At 37.3% G+C, this 17,286-nt stretch overlaps 1 protein-coding gene across 1 annotated transcript in view; it reads right to left on the bottom strand.

Moving 5' to 3' along the window:
* Positions 1-17,286, bottom strand: part of KDM4C (lysine demethylase 4C) — a 380,713-nt gene that overhangs the window by 175,819 nt on the left and 187,608 nt on the right. The window contains 4 exon segments of the mRNA XM_047767661.1: positions 3,592-3,700; positions 7,314-7,627; positions 9,786-10,024; positions 12,843-13,036. Coding sequence (XP_047623617.1) covers positions 3,592-3,700; positions 7,314-7,627; positions 9,786-10,024; positions 12,843-13,036 — 856 coding nt within the window.

The raw sequence follows: 17,286 nt of genomic DNA on the forward strand, positions 1-17,286 counted from the left end.
ATAAATAAATAAATAAATAAAATTAGAAATGAAAAAGGAGAAATAACAACAGACATCACAGAAATACAAAGGATCGTAAGAGACTACTATATGCAACTCTATGCCAATAAAATGGAAAACCTAGAAGAAATGGACAAATTCTTAGAAAAGTACAATCTTCCAAGACTAAACCAAGATGAAATAGAAAAGATGAAAGGACCAATCACAAGTACTGAAATTGAAACTATGATTAAAAAGCTTCCAACAAATAAAACTCCAGGACCGGATGGCTTCACAGGCAAATTCTATCAAATATTTAGAAAAGACCTAACACCTATCCTTCAGAAAATATTTTGAAAAATTGCAGAGGAAGGAACACTCCCAAACTCATTTTATGATGCCACCATCAGCCCAATACCAAAGCCAAAGATACCACAAAAAAAAAAAGAAAACTAAGGCCAATATCACTGATGATCACAGATGCAAAAATCCTCAACAAAATATTAGCAAACCAAATCCAGCAATACATTAAAAGGATTGTACACCATGATCAAGTGGGATTTATTCCAGGGATGCAAAGATTTTTCAATATCCTCAAATTAATCAGTGTGATACACCACATCAACAAACTGAGAAACAAAAAAGATATGATCATTTCAAAATATGCAGAAAAAGCTTTTGACAAAAAAATAAACAAATGGAACTTCAAAGTGATCAGACTATTTGGCAGTAGCAACAGCAGGGCGCGTGAGTTCCCAGGGGAGTGAGAACAACAACAACTTGTGTTGACTGCAATGCCCTCCTCTGAGGTGACTGGAACTGCAGGTGGTGCCTGTTCAGAGACCCCTGCAGTGGTTTGCCCCCACCACCTGTAGACCATGCATGAAGCAACCCATCTCACTGGGCCCACATATGAGGTGTTGTAAAGGATGCTCCTAGTTGCAGAATCGTGAGAAGTGACAGAGATCAGGTGTGTGGGTACTTCCCAGAACATCTATCAGTGACAGCAGCAGGGCACAGAAAAGAAAATCATGGACTTGGAGAATAGACTTGTGGTTGCCAAGGGGGAGGAGGAGGGAGTGGGGTGGTTGTGGGGCTTGGGATTAATAGATACAAACTATTGCCTATGGAATGGATTAGCAATGAGATCCTGCTGTTTAGCCCTGGGAACTATGTCTAGTCACTTATGATGCATCAATGATAATGTGCGAAATTAGAATGTGTACATGTATGTGTAACTGCGTCACCATGCTGTACAGTAGAAAAAAATTGTATTGGGGAAATAACAATTAAAAACAAACAAAAAAACAAATGGAACTTAACCAAACTTCAAAGTTTCTGCACATCCAAGGAAACCCTAAACAAAATGAAAACACAACCCACAGGATGGGAGAAAATCCTTGCAAATGAATTGGCTGACAAGGGACTCATCTCCCAAATTTATAAACACCTCCTACAACTCCATGCCAAAAAAACAAACAACCCCATCCAAAAATGGGCAGAAGATCTAAACAGACAGTTCGCCAAAGAAGACATTCGGATGGCCAAAAAACACATGAAAAGATGTTCAACATCACTCATGATTAGAGGAATGCACGTCAAAACCACTATGAGGTGCCAACTTGCACCAGCCAGAATGGCCATCATCAAAAGGTCTACAAACAATAAATGCTGGAGAGGGTGTGGAGAAAAAGGAACTCTCTTACACTGTTGGTGGGATTGTAAATTGGTACAGCCACTGTGGAAAACAGTATGGAGATTCTTCAGAAAACTAAACACAGAACTATCATTTGATCCAGCAATCCCACTCCTGGGCATCTATCCAGAGAAAACCATGACTCAAAAAGACACATGTACTCCAATGTTCATTGCAGCACTATTTGCAATAGCTAAGACATGGAAACAACCTCAATGTCCATTGACAGAGGAGTGGATCAAGAAGAGGTGGTACATATACACAATGGAATATTACTCAGCCATTAAAAGGAAAGAAATAATGGCATTTGCAGCAAATGGATGGACCTAGAAAATATCACCAGACAATGAGACACCAACATCATATGCTATCACTTACATGTGGAATCTAAAAAAAGGACACGATGAACTTCTTTACAGAACAGATACTGACTGACACACAGACTTTGAAAAACTTATGTTTTCCAAATGAGACAGTTTGGGCGGGTGGGATGGAAATGCTATAAAATTGGGTTGTAGTGCTCATTGTACAACTATAAATGTAATAAAATTCATTGAATAATTAAAAAATATATAAAGTGAATTTGATTTTCAAAAAAAGAGAAAGAGAAGGGCTCTTTACAGAAAATCTGCTTTAACTGATCCTTTTAGAAATTAAAAAAAAAAAAACCCTTATAATGCTATGAATCGCTTGCAAGGACAAAATATCTGGTCAGTGGTCTGATTTTTTTATTGAGGGGAACGTAAATACATTTTTGGAAACAGAGGGGTAAAAGGGGCAATGGGGTAAAACAAAAAAATAAATGTTACATCCAGAGATAGTAACCGGTTATAAATTACTTCACACCAAGCCACATCAGTAAAATCTAGTCTATGAGCAACGACATTTCCCAACACACCAGATATAACAAGATACACAAATACTGCATGTAGTTTCTTACTCAGATGGTGTTAATAAAATTGCAGGATTCATGTTAAAGACAAAGACAATGTAATGAAACACACAGCATATTAATTCTGTGACTTGATACCTTTAGAGAAATGATTGTCAACTTCTTCTGGAGGATATTAAGGCAAATGTCAGAAATGACCAATTCACCGCATCATATTAAAAAGGAAGACCTGGAGTTCCTGTTGTGGCTGAGTGGTTAACAAATCTGAATAGCATCCATAAGGAAGCAGGTTGGATCCCTGGCCTTGCTTAGTAGGATAAGGATCTGGCGTTGCAGTGAGCTACAGTGTAGGTCACAGATGCTGCTCGGAACCCCGCATTGCTGTGGCTGCGGTGTAGGCCAGCACCTGCAGCTCTGATTCAGCTCCTAGCCTAGGAACTTCCATATGTCGCAGGTGTGGCCCTAAAAAGCGGAAGGAAAAAAAAAAGGAAGACTTTACTAGAAACACAGCTAGATTACGTGAAGCAATACTTTATGCCTAAAATACAAATCCAAACAAACTGTGTATTACTTATGGCCTCCTTATGGTATATATCTGCCACCTGATTGCATTTCCTCTTTACCAGGCAATTTTTTAGAAAAGTTTGTTACAAAGTTATGGTTACCAAAGGAGACAGGTGGTGGGGAGAAGAATGGACTTGGGGTTTGGAATTGGCACATGCACACACAGAGATATATGGAATGACTAGCCAGTGGGGACCTCCTGTATATAGCACAGAGAACTCTACACAATATTCTGTGATAATCTACAAGGAGAAAGAATCTGAAAAAGAATGGGTATTGTGTACATGTATAACTGAATCACTTTGTTGTACAGCAGAAATTATTACAACATTATAAATCAACTACTTCAATAAAACTTTAAAAAATGAAAAAAAAAGTTTGTTACAACAAACTGTCAGAATAAATACTGAACACTACATGGTATAAACAGAATAAATACTGAAAAACAACCCAAGCTCACCTTCATCACTCGGCGCCTGTTGCTTCACCAGAGTCATTGGCGATCTTGCTGGAGGTTTACTAAGTGGATGGCGCCAACTTTTAGCAGTTTTGGTTTCTCCCTCTATTCTCTGGTTACAGAAAAAAAAAAAATGGGGGAGAAACACCCACCATTAAAGATTTGTTTTACACAAAAAACTACAGTTGTGATGATTTATGACAATTTAATAATGAAGAACTCCTGTAATTATTTGTCTACTGAGGAATTTGCCCTTTGTTAAAGAAATTGAAATCTTCAGGTCAAAAGAAACAGGAATATATTCTATTAGTAGGTTTACTAACAGAGGAGTAAGTTAACTAATTCTTCCACTTGCTATTAAAACACTATCTGTAGGGCAGGGTATGTTCTTCAAACATACACTAAACTCAGCAGTTACCAAGGTTTCAAAAGTTCTTTAAAACTACTTTACATTTAGGATTATATATTCCTAACAATACAGGACCATGGTAATTGCTCCCAGGTGAATAGATGGCAGGTTATTTTGTTTTCTACCTTGGCAATACTGCCAAGGTGAGAGCTCTCTCTTCCTCCCAAATATGAATTGCCACTTCTCTAAGAATCAAATGAGAAATCAAGTTATTGCTCTTGTTGTTTTAATATGGCACTTGCCTGTCATCTTGAAATCACTTATATTTTATGTAAACTCTTTTGTCCTGAGTTGCCCAGACTACATTTTCCTTTCAAAGATAGAGGAAAAAGTTATATGCACCCTGCCACGTTCCAGACAGAAACTACTTACCAGCTTTCTTGAACATGCAATCAAAAAAAAAAAAAGTCTCAAAAATTTCCCTGTAAGCAAAAGAAGCAGAGCCCTGAAGGAGAGAAATTGTGCTGACATCTATCACCAAAGCACGATTATGATAAAAATATGTCAGAATACTCTAATAAAAGCTAGGATCAGAAAGCAATAATACCAGATGAGATTTACCTATGGTTAAAAATAGCTAAAAAGTAATATGGGAAGTTATAACTCAGTCAACAACAATAATATTTATTAGGGAAGTTCCAGTTGGGCCTCAGTAGTTAAAAAACCCAACTAGTATCCATGAAGATATGGGTTCAATCCCTGGCCTTACTCAGTGGGTTAAGAATATGGCATTGCTTGGAGTTCCTGCCATGGCACAGTGGTCAACGAATCCGACTAGGAACCATGAGGTTGCGGGTTCAATCCCTGGCCTTGCTCAGTGGGTTAAGGATCCGGAATTGCCGTGAGCTGTGATGTGGGTCGTGGACATGGCTCAGATCCCGCATTGCTGTGGCTGGGGTGTAGGCCGGTAGCTGCAGCTCCTACTTGGCCCCTAGCCTGGGAACCTCCATATGCCACAGGTGCGGCCCTAAAAAGACAAGACAAAAATATATACTTATATTTATTAGGCCCTTACTACATGCCACACTGTTCTAAGAGTGAGCTACAGCAGGAAAAAATTATACCAGGCCCCTGCTTCCAAGGAGTGTATTATAGAGGGGGGAGGGCAAGGCAATAAAAAAGGAAAAAGAAAATATCTATCAGGGAAAAATAAACAAATAGGCAATACCAAAATAAATAAATACATAAAGCATGACAGAGGATAGCAATAGATGGGGAGGAGGCTTGTTTTTTGTTTTGTTTTGTTTTTTTCAGGGTCATCTGAAAAGAAGACTTTTGAATGGCATCTTGAGTGCAGTGAGGGAGCAATACATTTAGAGTCCTCTGGTGGAGGAGTATTTTGGATAGCAGGAAGAGCATGTAAAGTGTGAACATAGTTGGTTTATTCCAGGAAAAGCATGGAAATCAGTTACAGATAGGCAGACACCTTACAAAATAACACTGTATCTTGAGAAGGCTGACTAAAACTAACTACCACCAGCATACACATAGCATCAAAATTAATACTAAGAAAAACTGGTCACACTACACAAAAACATAATGGGTCTGTATTACTTAGAAGGACTGCCTGACATCATGGTGTGAGAAAAAAATACCACACAGCTGTTCCTGACAAGGGCATACTAAGTCACTCAGTCCTTGATAGAGCACTTGCTTTCCTATGCGGTCAGTCTTTTGTTTAGTGAAATGATAACGATGAAGGTGAAAGGCACTGAGAATCACATTGCCTCCACCAAAAGCAAGGAAACAGAAAAGTTACTCTCAGTTCCATTCTAGTTTAAAGAATCTCACCAAATATAAATAGGCGTTTGACTTAGTTACCATTCCAGAATCCTAATATCTGTTCAGCTATAATTAATCCCTATGTGATATTAAGTTGTAAATTTTGTTTACTGCAATGTGAATACTATTTTCCAATTTCTCTTAGCTACCTTTTCAAACAAATTAAACCATATTTTTCTATTTCTCATATGTTTCCGAGAAATATTTTACAGACAATCACGCAAAGAAATGACAAAAGTTATTTGGTGAAATTAGGAAATCATTTATATTTTATTGAACATTTTAAAACTATTTATAAACAGAGTATTCCAGAAGTTCCCACTGTGCTGCAGTGGGTTAAGAATCCAACTGCAGTGGTTTGAGTTGCTACGGAGGCACTGTTCAATCCTGGGCCCAGCGCAGTGGGTTAAAGGATTTGGCATTGCTGCAGAGGCTTGAATTCAATCCCTGGCCCAGGAACTTCCATGTGCTGTGGGTGTTGCCATATTAAAAAAAAGAAAAAAAAAACCCACAGTATTCCACGTTAATGTCCTTATTTACTCTCCTTTGCTGCTCAAAGAGACAAAAGGCTTGTGAGGAGGTGAAATGAGCAGAAGCAATCAAGTGGGTCTCCTCAGCAGATAGCACAATTTATCTGCTCAAACATGTGAGGATCCCCTTGCTCATCCACTTGAACTCCTTTATCAAGCTGTATGGGTCAGAAGAGATTACCAAATTCTGATCATCACTACACACAACTGTAGCCTGGCTGATACACTCACAATCTTACGGTTGCGGTGAGAGTTTATACTAAAAGACTATGATATTAACATCAGACCAGAACCAACAAGAAACAAGGAGGCCCTATGCAAAGAGTTAGAACAGGGAGGTTGGAAATCAAGAGGGATCTTGAGTTTTTCTAGAGGCAAAAGGCCTGAATCTAGGCAGAGTGGACAGGACCAGAGGGTCAGCCTGGTCCTGGATTTGGAATCCATGAGGAAAGAGTGAGGGGAAGGCACGACCGCTCTAATGTTAAAATAGAGGCACTAGGAAGCCTGCGACCCAGAGTTATTAAGTGTTGGCAGAAAGAGGTCAGAGCCCTGCAAGTGAATTATTTCTAGCCTGGCTGATACTGCAGGTGACGGAACCATTCTGAATCTTGACTGTATCAATGTCACTATCAATGTGACATCCTATTAGAGTTTTCCAAGTTAATACTACTGGGGAAAACTGGGTACATAAGATCTTTCTATACTACTTACCACTGCATGTAAATCTGTAATTATCTCAAAATAATTAATATTAGAAAAATGCAAATAAAAAGAAAGAAAATTAAGCTCCAACATGTAGCCACAAGTTCCATGTTCTCTGTATTATCACCATGTGAGCTAGAGCTCACAGAGTTTTACCTCCCAATCATCGAAGCAAATGTGTTTAAGGACCATAAATGTGAAATGTTATTTCTTTCCTAAGATAAGATTCTGACATAGGAGCATGCTGTATTCAGAGAGTGCCTTGACAACATAATACGGTAAAAGTTGACACTGCTACGTACACTGGGAACTTTGAAGCCATTTCTCTCGCCACTGAGGACCGCTGAGGCTTCCCCAGGTTCGAGGCCACTCCTTCGGCTCTCCACATCACTCTCTTCTCCTTCTGTCAAAGCACTGGTACTCTCTGCTACGGAGGAGTAAGACTCAGGCGATTTTGGCCAGGGAAGCTTGGGTGGGTCTGATTCCTCAGACGTCACGTGGCCACTAGACATAGAAGCGCAGGCTGCCCTGGGATTCGAAGGTGGAACTGTGGCACAGGTTCGGTCAGCCTCGGTTTTGATTTCCTCTGCTAGAGCGGTGCTTAGGCAGATGTTTCCTGAGAGGTAAAACAAAAGGCTTTTAATAAATATTATGCTGTGTTATTGCTGAGAACTATTACACTATTCTCAACTAAATTTCTATCTTTCAACTTCCCCTGTAAGTTTCCAATAGAGATCTGAGAGGGAAAGGTCACCAAAGTCCCATGCAGCCTTCATAGTTGTTAAGGTAAGACCTTGGAGTTTGGCAAAATAATAGGTTTATTTACTTACTTGGCAAATAATAGACTTACTTATTTGGCAAAATAAAGGAATAAAAGGCTCCACTGCAAACCAATGTCAAAAGCCTGGGTAATAATAATAATTATCCAAAGCAGTAGCAATTTGAAATCTTTCTAAAAATAAGAATTTAGTTCTAATACATGTTATGGGTGAAACCTTCCAGCTCTAAGGATGTACCTCAAGAACACATGTAAAGCTGTGCATGTCCAATAAAAATTATTTCCTACTCTAATCCTGCATCATATACATTGACAGCATATGAAAGGACTTCTTTTGTAAAGCCATCTCAATCCATTCTTCCTCCTCCCTTAAACACATGCATGCACACACTCACACAAGCATCTGTTCACCTCTCACATGGTAGCTCAGATGATGCACCTAGCCAAGTCTTTTATGAAATGCTCTGCCAGGTCTCAAAACCTAGAAGTCAAAATGCAGTAACCATGTGGCAAAAGAACTAATAAAACTGGGTTCCCTTGGCCTAAACCAACCCAGTAATTAGAAAAGTAGTTAACCCAGTATAATAACAAAATCATGCTGAGGGACTGTAAAGAAATATGCAGGAATTCCTACTGGGGCTCAGTAGGTTAAGAACCCAACAAAGGGAGTTCCTGTCGTGGCACAGCAGTAATGAATCTGACTAGGAACCATGAGATTGTGGGTTCGATCCCTGGCCTCGCTCAGTGAGTTAAGGATAAGGCGTTGCTGTGAGCTGTGGTGTAGGTCACAGACATGGCTCCGATCTGGCGTGGTTGTGGCTCTGATGTAGGTTGTAGCTCCAATTCGACCCCTAGCCTGGGAACCTGCATATGTCATTGGTGGGGCCCTAAAAAGAAAAAAGAGAAAAAAAAAAAAAAGAACCCAACATAGTATCCATGAGGATACACATTCAATCCCTGGCCTCGCTCAATGGGTTAAGGATCCAGCGTTGCCACAAGCTGCGGCCTAGGTTGCAGATGTGGCTCAGATCAGGTATTGCCAAGGCTGTGGTGTAGGCCAGCAGCTGCAGCTTCAATTCGACCCCTAGCTTGGGAACTTCCATATGCCATGGATACAGCCCTGAAAGAAGCTTAAACAAACAAACAAACAAACAAACAAGGATCACTATGACTGCCATATGGAAAGCTGACTGCTAGGAGTGACTACAGCAGATGTTGGCAAAACAGGAAGGAAGCAGTTTTTACAATAGTCCAGACAAGAAATATCAGGCATTACATGAGGAGGAAGCAAGGGGTGGCCAGATACGGGGGAGTCCCACAACTGAAGAGCAGAACAGATGAGGGGTAAGAGAGAAAGACAGGAGTTGCCAAAAAGCTCAGTTAATAAAAGTACAAAGTCCCCAACCAATATTAAAGAGGTAAAGCATTAAAACAGTTTCAGAGAAATATGCTATAAAATGGGGGTGGGGGGAGGTGGAGCACAAAGCAGTTAAGATTTACAGATGATGGTTTTCACATAGAGAAATAGCCAGGGGACAATATATACTATTTCACAGGACAGAATGATTTTTCTTGTTCTTTTGTAAAAATTTAATCTTTATTTTTTTCTTAAAATTAAGTCAAAAGCTAAGAATCTACAAAGATTTACCTATAATTGGTTTTCTCTCTTCCACATGAATTCAAGAGAAGCTTTACAAAAAAAAATCTATTGTATATTGTAAGTTGAGTTGTACCAAAAATTTTTTTTCATTTTACAATCTTCTTTTTTATTAAACAAAATAGTCACTGCTGGCTGTTTCTCTCCCAATTCCATTACCGTAGGAGTGGTGCTTATAACATCCCCTTGGCATCCTGGTTCAGTTACCCCTTAACTTTAGACAGCTTACTGGTTAATCTATGTGGAAAAGTAAGATATCTGTCCTAGGAAACACAGATTTAAGGCAGATCAGTAGCTACCTGCTACTGATGTGTGAAACATAATCAACTGGTCTCTCACCTGAGAGTCTGAGCTCATCTGAGAAATTATGATCCAGCTGCATCCTGCTAGCAGAGGCCTCTTCTTCTGAAGGTACTTCTGTGTTTGCTACTTTCTTTGCTTCTCCTGGCTTTTCACAGTCTTTGAAGTCTTGTGGGTCTGAGTCAGCAGTGGGGCCCTCTGCCCCATCAACTGTAGCTGACACTTCCTCGTCCTCCTCATTCTTAGGCTTCTTGGAGTGAGAACTAGCACAGTGGAAGCTATTAACAAGAGAAGCTGTAGTCAGAATGCAATGTTTGCAATGGACAGAAAAAAAGATACAACTGTTATTTGCACTAACTGAGAGAAGAAAAACTGATAGGTTTCTAATTATCATGCAAAGATAACCTTCTTGAATAATAGATCAAATGTGAAACTGAGATCTTAACAATAGTTTTAATAACAATTTACTAAAATTAAAACAACTCTAAAGCACTGATTATTAAACATTATCGGAAAAAAGTCATTAAAATTTTATAACAATATTAAAAGAAGCTAAAAATAAAAATAAAGTGAAAAATTATGACGAAGGGGTAAAATCAAATATTATATAGGTAACAAAGAAAGAAAAAGGAAACAAGGAGATTCCATAAAGCTGTTGTTAAAATTTGAGTAGATTATTATATTCCAAGGTGAACGGATAGCTACATTTCCCTAAGTTTGGTATAATTCTGAAATATACACAAATATCATCAATATTAAATAGCAAGTTATCATTAACTAAAGAAATTAAGAGAGGAGGAAGGCTAACTATATGTATTTAACATCTTATATTAACGTATTTGATATCTTTGTTGCAGATGCCTTTTGTATACACAACATTTCTAACACTTTCATTTAAGAAGACTTGCAACTCCAGTCAACATGCATTTCAGAGCCCACACCACACGAAAACACATCATTAGTGTTTTTCTATAAGAAGTCACTGTAAAACAAACAGGGTAGTTAGGGACAACCTATGTAAATCAGCTTTGGCTGCTGCTGGGAGTCATCATCACTTTTATTGAGAACCCATGCACCGGCCCATGTGGAAAATCTCTACATTATGACTAGCACAGTACACATAAAATAAGATGGCTAATATCTTTTGAGAATTCCAATGAATTATTCCCTTCCTTAGGTTTCCCTAGATAGAGTATATTACTTAAGAGAGATCAGCAAACCCATTGATCAAGGCACAAAGCTGAACATAATAAACAGGCCCCTTAACATTAGGCTTTCTAACTGGGTAAGTGAAGACCACTGATTCCTTTAACCTATTGAAAGGCACTTCAAATCTGTCCAATATCAATGAAAAAGGACCACTGTGGTTAGTAACTAGGAGACTAGATCATATGCCTAATTAGAGTATTGTGTATTCTGTCCAATTAAGAACAAGTCTCAAGATGTCCTACTACCTAAAGAACTCAAGATTGACTACTGCCTCCTCCAACAGTGAACTCTTTTAGCAATGCAGATTAACACATTTAGAACACACAGTGACTCTCTAAATCAGTGTTTCCCAAACTTTTTTTGAATGCAACCCATAGGAAGTTATGTATTCCAGATGATGACACAGTATACACATACACACATGCTCACAGGGCATAAATTAATACTTATCCTTACCTCACAGGAAGGACTATGTTACATTTTAATCTATTTAACTTTATAATTTAAAAATATTGTCCCTAACCTATCAAATTGATTTGAAAACTAAAAGTCTGAAAATTGCTACTAAAAACTATAGGGTGAAATAGGAACACCAGGGTTTTAATTCTGCTATTAATGAATTCTGTGCCTCAAGTATATCTCTTATAAATGCTGAAGTTTGACTCCATGTTCTTAAGGTTCCTCCACTCACTAGCATTCTAAAATACCAGAAAATAAATGGTCAGGGGGAAAAAGAGAGAGAGAGAGAAAGTCAGGAAATAAGCATCAGAAGTGTGGGCAAAAATTTAAAATTACAGTGTTATTTGACTAGTAGCAAAAAAAAAAAAAAAAAAACTGGAAACAAGCTACAGGTCCAAATACAGATTAAATACATGCAGGCATTAAAAATTACGTTGTAGCAAATCATTCAATTACATGAAAAAAACACAAACTGGTCATCAAATTATTAATAGAGCATGGCCCCAATTTTGGAAAAGTATATAATATTATATAATAAATTAAAAATATATATGTAAAGGATATATACAAAATGTTAACACTGGTTATCTCTGGATTGTGAGGTTATGGGTGATTTGGGATTCCTTCATTATTCTTTTCCTTATTTTACAAATTTTCTCCAATGCACAAATAATACTTTTAAAATCTGAAAGAAAAACAATGAGTAATATTGGAGAGCAAAAATGTAATATAAACCTGGAAAATAAAGACCCTAAAAAAAAGCTGCCTGAGGAGGACCTGAGCAATGTAACACATACCCTATTTAATGAGTTTTAAGACAGCAAGATGACCATGACAGGCCTAAAGGCTTTTGAAATGGCACTGGCCACAAAAATGGAATGTAGAATAAAGTGCACAGGGACAACCACATTACAGAAACACCACATGCTCTGATGTACATCTTGTGAAAGAATAAAGCCAAGTGTGTATAATGAAGCAAAATATAGGCATCCCAATGAGATGAGTAATATCAGAGATGTTTGACAAATAAAGAAGAAAACTACTGAAAGTCAAAATCAGTAGCAAAAAAAAGAGCTGGAAATAAAGTTATTGAAGTTGACAAAAATAAGGAGATGAAAAGAGAGCACTGATAAGACTTTAAATACATTAGTATAAGGGGTTGAGAAGTTCTAGAATTATTCTACTTCCCATGCATTGCAACTTCATGAATATTCTCAAACAATACACACTTCTTATATTCTATTTATTTACTTATTATACTTACAAAGAATTAAAAATAACTTGCCTCAAATTTTCAGTAAGATATTAAGTAAACTTAGGATGAACAAACATAAAAAAGCAAATAAATAGTCTTTGAGAACATTATGTTCAATGACCCACTTTAACTGAGTAAGTACAAGTGGGATGGGGCAAGGATGAAATCATTACCTCCTGGATGCTTTTCGTACTTTCCTCCTCCTTTGCAGCCATGCTTTTACTTCTGGGGTGGATTCTGGAGTAGGCTTTGTGTGATCAATGGTGTATATATCCTTCCCTTGCTTCCAAAGCTGGTATCTGTCTGGCTGAAATTTCCTCACAAAGATATCCATGGAAATTTTCACCATGTCTTTCCTGCAGGTGCACTGAAACACAATGCAGTTGGAGTGTTTTAAACATTTTACTCACTATAGTCACACTGAGTTGTCCTCTGAATGTACCATACACACTCAGTCCCTACATGACTGAGGATAGTGCTTTACATTTGCTAATATTCAGTAAGTAATAGACTCTGAGTAGAGGTGACAACCTGTGTGTTTGCATCTACAAAAGACAGAATAAAATGTTATAATGCACTGTAGAGTTCTTGGGAACCATGTATCAAGAATAGTTGAAAGGAAAGAACACACATTGGAAAGCACACCTGCAACAGAAGGACTACCTTCCCATCATAAGATGCTTCAGTGAGCTGAACACAGAGGTCTGCAATGAGGAAAACCTGGGTTGGCAATGAATAAAATTAGCTAATAAATGGGTGGTTAGCATAATTTAACCAATAGATTGAGATAAATTTTCTCCATGATATATTTTAATCGCATTAATAGTGTTTAACAAATATACTCTCATAAAGTAATTAACAATTGGGAGCAAACAGTCTCTTCTACATCATATCACATCAAACACCCACCATCACCACTACAATCAGCTCTACTAGGAAGAAGGAATAATGTCAAAGTAAGAAGTTCAAAGATAAGATTATTTTGAATCCACTAGAACTTTAATCCTCATGAATACATAGTTAGCAGTCACATCTTATAAAGCAAGTGTTCTATAACGGCCTCACACAGGTTAAACTGTGTCTGGGTTAATACTCCATGCAACAGGACAGTAGAATTCAAATAGTGAAACAGAAGTAGTCACAAAGATGTGACTAACGCATGTTAACAATCCCTAACACACTAGGAGACAAACTGGTGACTCAACAACATCCTTGAAACAGCAAATGTTTTGATATATCAGCAATACAATTATCATCTCCATGAAAATTAATTTTAAATTTCTTAGGGATCTCCAGACCAAAATTTTCTACCACAGAGTTCCAATTCTGACTTGAAAATTCAGGGAAATAAAACAAACAAACAAAGCAAAACAGTTGAGGAAACCACTGATGGTCAATATGCCCAAAGCAAACTTCTTCAATTGCAAACAAAAATTCTATTATCAATGATATGACAATCCTTCTATTCTTCTATATTCACAGTCATATGTCCTCATCCACCCCCGCTTCTACCCATAGAAATCCAGTCTGTCACCATCTACAATTAGCTCTTCCTCTACCTGCATAAATCCTTTTACCAGGAGCCATCCAACTACTTCACTGTCAGATGCTGAAACCTAACATAGCAAAGTTAACTAATTTCCCTGTCTGCAGTCTCTATTGGTACCAATTCATCTTTATAGTTGTCAATCTCCTGCAAATATCTCATAATCCTTCATTTCTGAGTTTAATAAGGTGTAATGCTTTGCTTTGCCTTTAAAATAAAATCTAAACTCCTGAGCCTGGCACTAAAGGACTCGAAGCTTTGACTCCACTAATGACATTTCCAGCTTTCCCTCCCTGCAAGTCAACATGAATATTCTTCTTCAACCCAGGCAGAAGTCACCTAACACAATGCCTTCCTGCTCACCATTCCACTATCCAAGGAAAATCATCCTCAACAGTAAAAGCAAATTTTACCAATTATTCTTCTGAATGGAATACTATTTATACACACCACTGCTTTCTATTAATAGTGAAGTACAAGCAAACTTCATTTTACTGCACTTCACTTCACCATGCTTCACAGATAAAGCACTTTTTACAAATAAAAATTTGTGGCAACCTTGCATCGAGCACACCTATCAATTTTTCCAGTAGCATTTGCTCACTTCTGATTTCTATGCCACATTTTGGTAATTCTCACAATATTTAGAACTTTTTCACTACTATGGTGATCTGTGATCAGTTATCTTTGATGTTACTATTGTAAAAAGATTACAAATCGCTGAAGGCTCAAATGACAGCATTTTTAGCAATAAAATATTTTCTAATTAAAGTATGTACATTGTTTTTTTAGACATCGTATTACTGTATATAATAGGCTACAGTATAATGTAAACATAACTTTTACATACACTGGTAAAGCAAATAATTTGTGTGACTTGCTTTATTGTGGGAGACTAAAACTGAACTCACAATATCTCCAAGGCATGGCTGGAAAGAGAGAGGTCTAAGTCATTATCTTAACTTAGAAATATGGAAAATGAGGATCCTCAGAAATTTAAAGATATTTTAAGATGCAACTTTTCACTAAAAGTAGAAATAAAATTTAGAATCATCAGAAGAGCTTTATTTTCATATAGTGTTACTAATATTTGCTTCATGAAGAAAAATAAGTGGACAATATAGATGCTTTAAGTTTCCTTGGCTGAAAGAATTTTGTCTTACATTTTAATTTCCAAAAAATAAATAAATAAATAAAAATCATTATATTAAAAAAAATTAGCAATGAGATCTTGCTGTGTAGCACAGGGAACTATGCCTAGTCACTTATGATGGAGCATGATAATGTGATAAAAAAGAATGTATACATGTATATGTAACTGGGTCACCATGCTGTATAGTAGAAAACTGACAGATCACTATAAACCAGCTATAATGGAAAAAAATTAAAATCATATTAATTTTCCATTCCTCTCCCTGAGAAGTCTTGGAATTTCCATGTGGCTCAGTGGGTTAAGGATCTGGAGGTATCACTTCAGCAGCTCAGACCTCTTCTATGGCATGGGTTTGACTTCTGGTCCAGGAACTTTCACATGTCATGAGTGCAACCAAAAAAAAAAAAAAAAAAGAAGAAGAATATGTGTCTTAAGGGATTTATCTCCAAAATACAAAAACAACTCATGAAGCTCAATATCAAAAAAACAAACGACACAACAAAAAATGGGCAGACAATCTAAACAGACATTTCTCTAAAGAAGACATACATATAGCCAAAAGACACATGAAAAGATACTCAAAATCACTAATTATTAGAGAAATGAAAATCAAAACTACAATGAGGTATCACCTAGCGCCAGTCAGAATGGCCATCATCAAAAATTCTACAAACCATACATGCTGGAGAGGATATGGAGAAAACGGAACCCTCCTATAGTGGTTGTAAATTGGTGCAACCACTATAGAGGAAAAAAAGAGATTCCTTAAAAAACTAAATATTGAACTACCGTATGATCCGGCAATCCCACTCCTGGGCATATAACCAGAGAAAAACCATAATTCAAAAAGATACATGCCAAGTTCCTGTCATGGCTCAGTGGTTAACAAAACCAACTAGTATCCATGAGGACACAGGTTCAATCCCTGGCCTCACTTAGTGGGTTAAGTATCCGGCATGGCCGTGAGCTACAGTGTAGGTCACAGAAGCAGCTTGGATCTTGCACTGCTGCGGCTGTGGCTTAGGCCAGCAGCTGCAGCTCCAATTCAACCCCTAGCCTGGGAACCTCCATATGCCATGGGTACCGCCCTAAAAAGACAAAAAAAGAAAAAGATACACGCACCCCTGTGTTCAAAGAAGCATTATTTACAATAGCCATGACATGGAAACAGCCTAAATGTCCACTGACAGATAAATAGATAAAGAAGATGTGGTACATATATACAATGGAATATTACCCATAAAAAAATGAAATAATTCCATTTGCAATGACATGGATGGACCCAGAGATTATTATATTAAGTGAAATAAGTCAGACAGAGAAAGACAAATATTATATATCACTTATGTGTGGAAAAAAATGATACAAAGGGTAAAGGTGGGGGAGGGATGGATTGGGAACTTGGGATTGGCATATGCACACTACTGCATATGGAATGAATGGTCAATGGGGACCTGCTGGACAGCACAAGAAAACTACTCAATATTTTATGATAACTTATATGGGAATGGATATGTATATATTTATAATTGAATCAATTCTCTGAACACTACAAATTAACACAAGATTGTAAATCAATTATCCTTCAATAAATTTTTTTAAAAAGAAAAGAATACGTTTAATTTTAATTATTTAGAAATAGAATGGTAAAATGCCCAAAATAATACTAAAGAACAGTGCCAGAATCAAAAATAGTTGAAGTAAACTTCAATAGCACAGAGAAAATCTACTCTTACCAGCACTGATAAATAATACACTCATCTAAACCCCTAATGATTAAATGAGAGCATTTAACAGAATGTGCTATTACTAGAGAAGGAAGATATTAACAGTCCTACTTAGAAACAAAGAAATTTATAAACTACACATTAGCACAAAGAGCAATGACCAGTAATAGGTAACACATCTCAATTATTTT

This window comes from Phacochoerus africanus, chromosome 2 (genome assembly GCF_016906955.1).
Source record: "Phacochoerus africanus isolate WHEZ1 chromosome 2, ROS_Pafr_v1, whole genome shotgun sequence".
In the NCBI taxonomy this organism is placed as follows: Eukaryota; Metazoa; Chordata; class Mammalia; order Artiodactyla; family Suidae; genus Phacochoerus; species Phacochoerus africanus.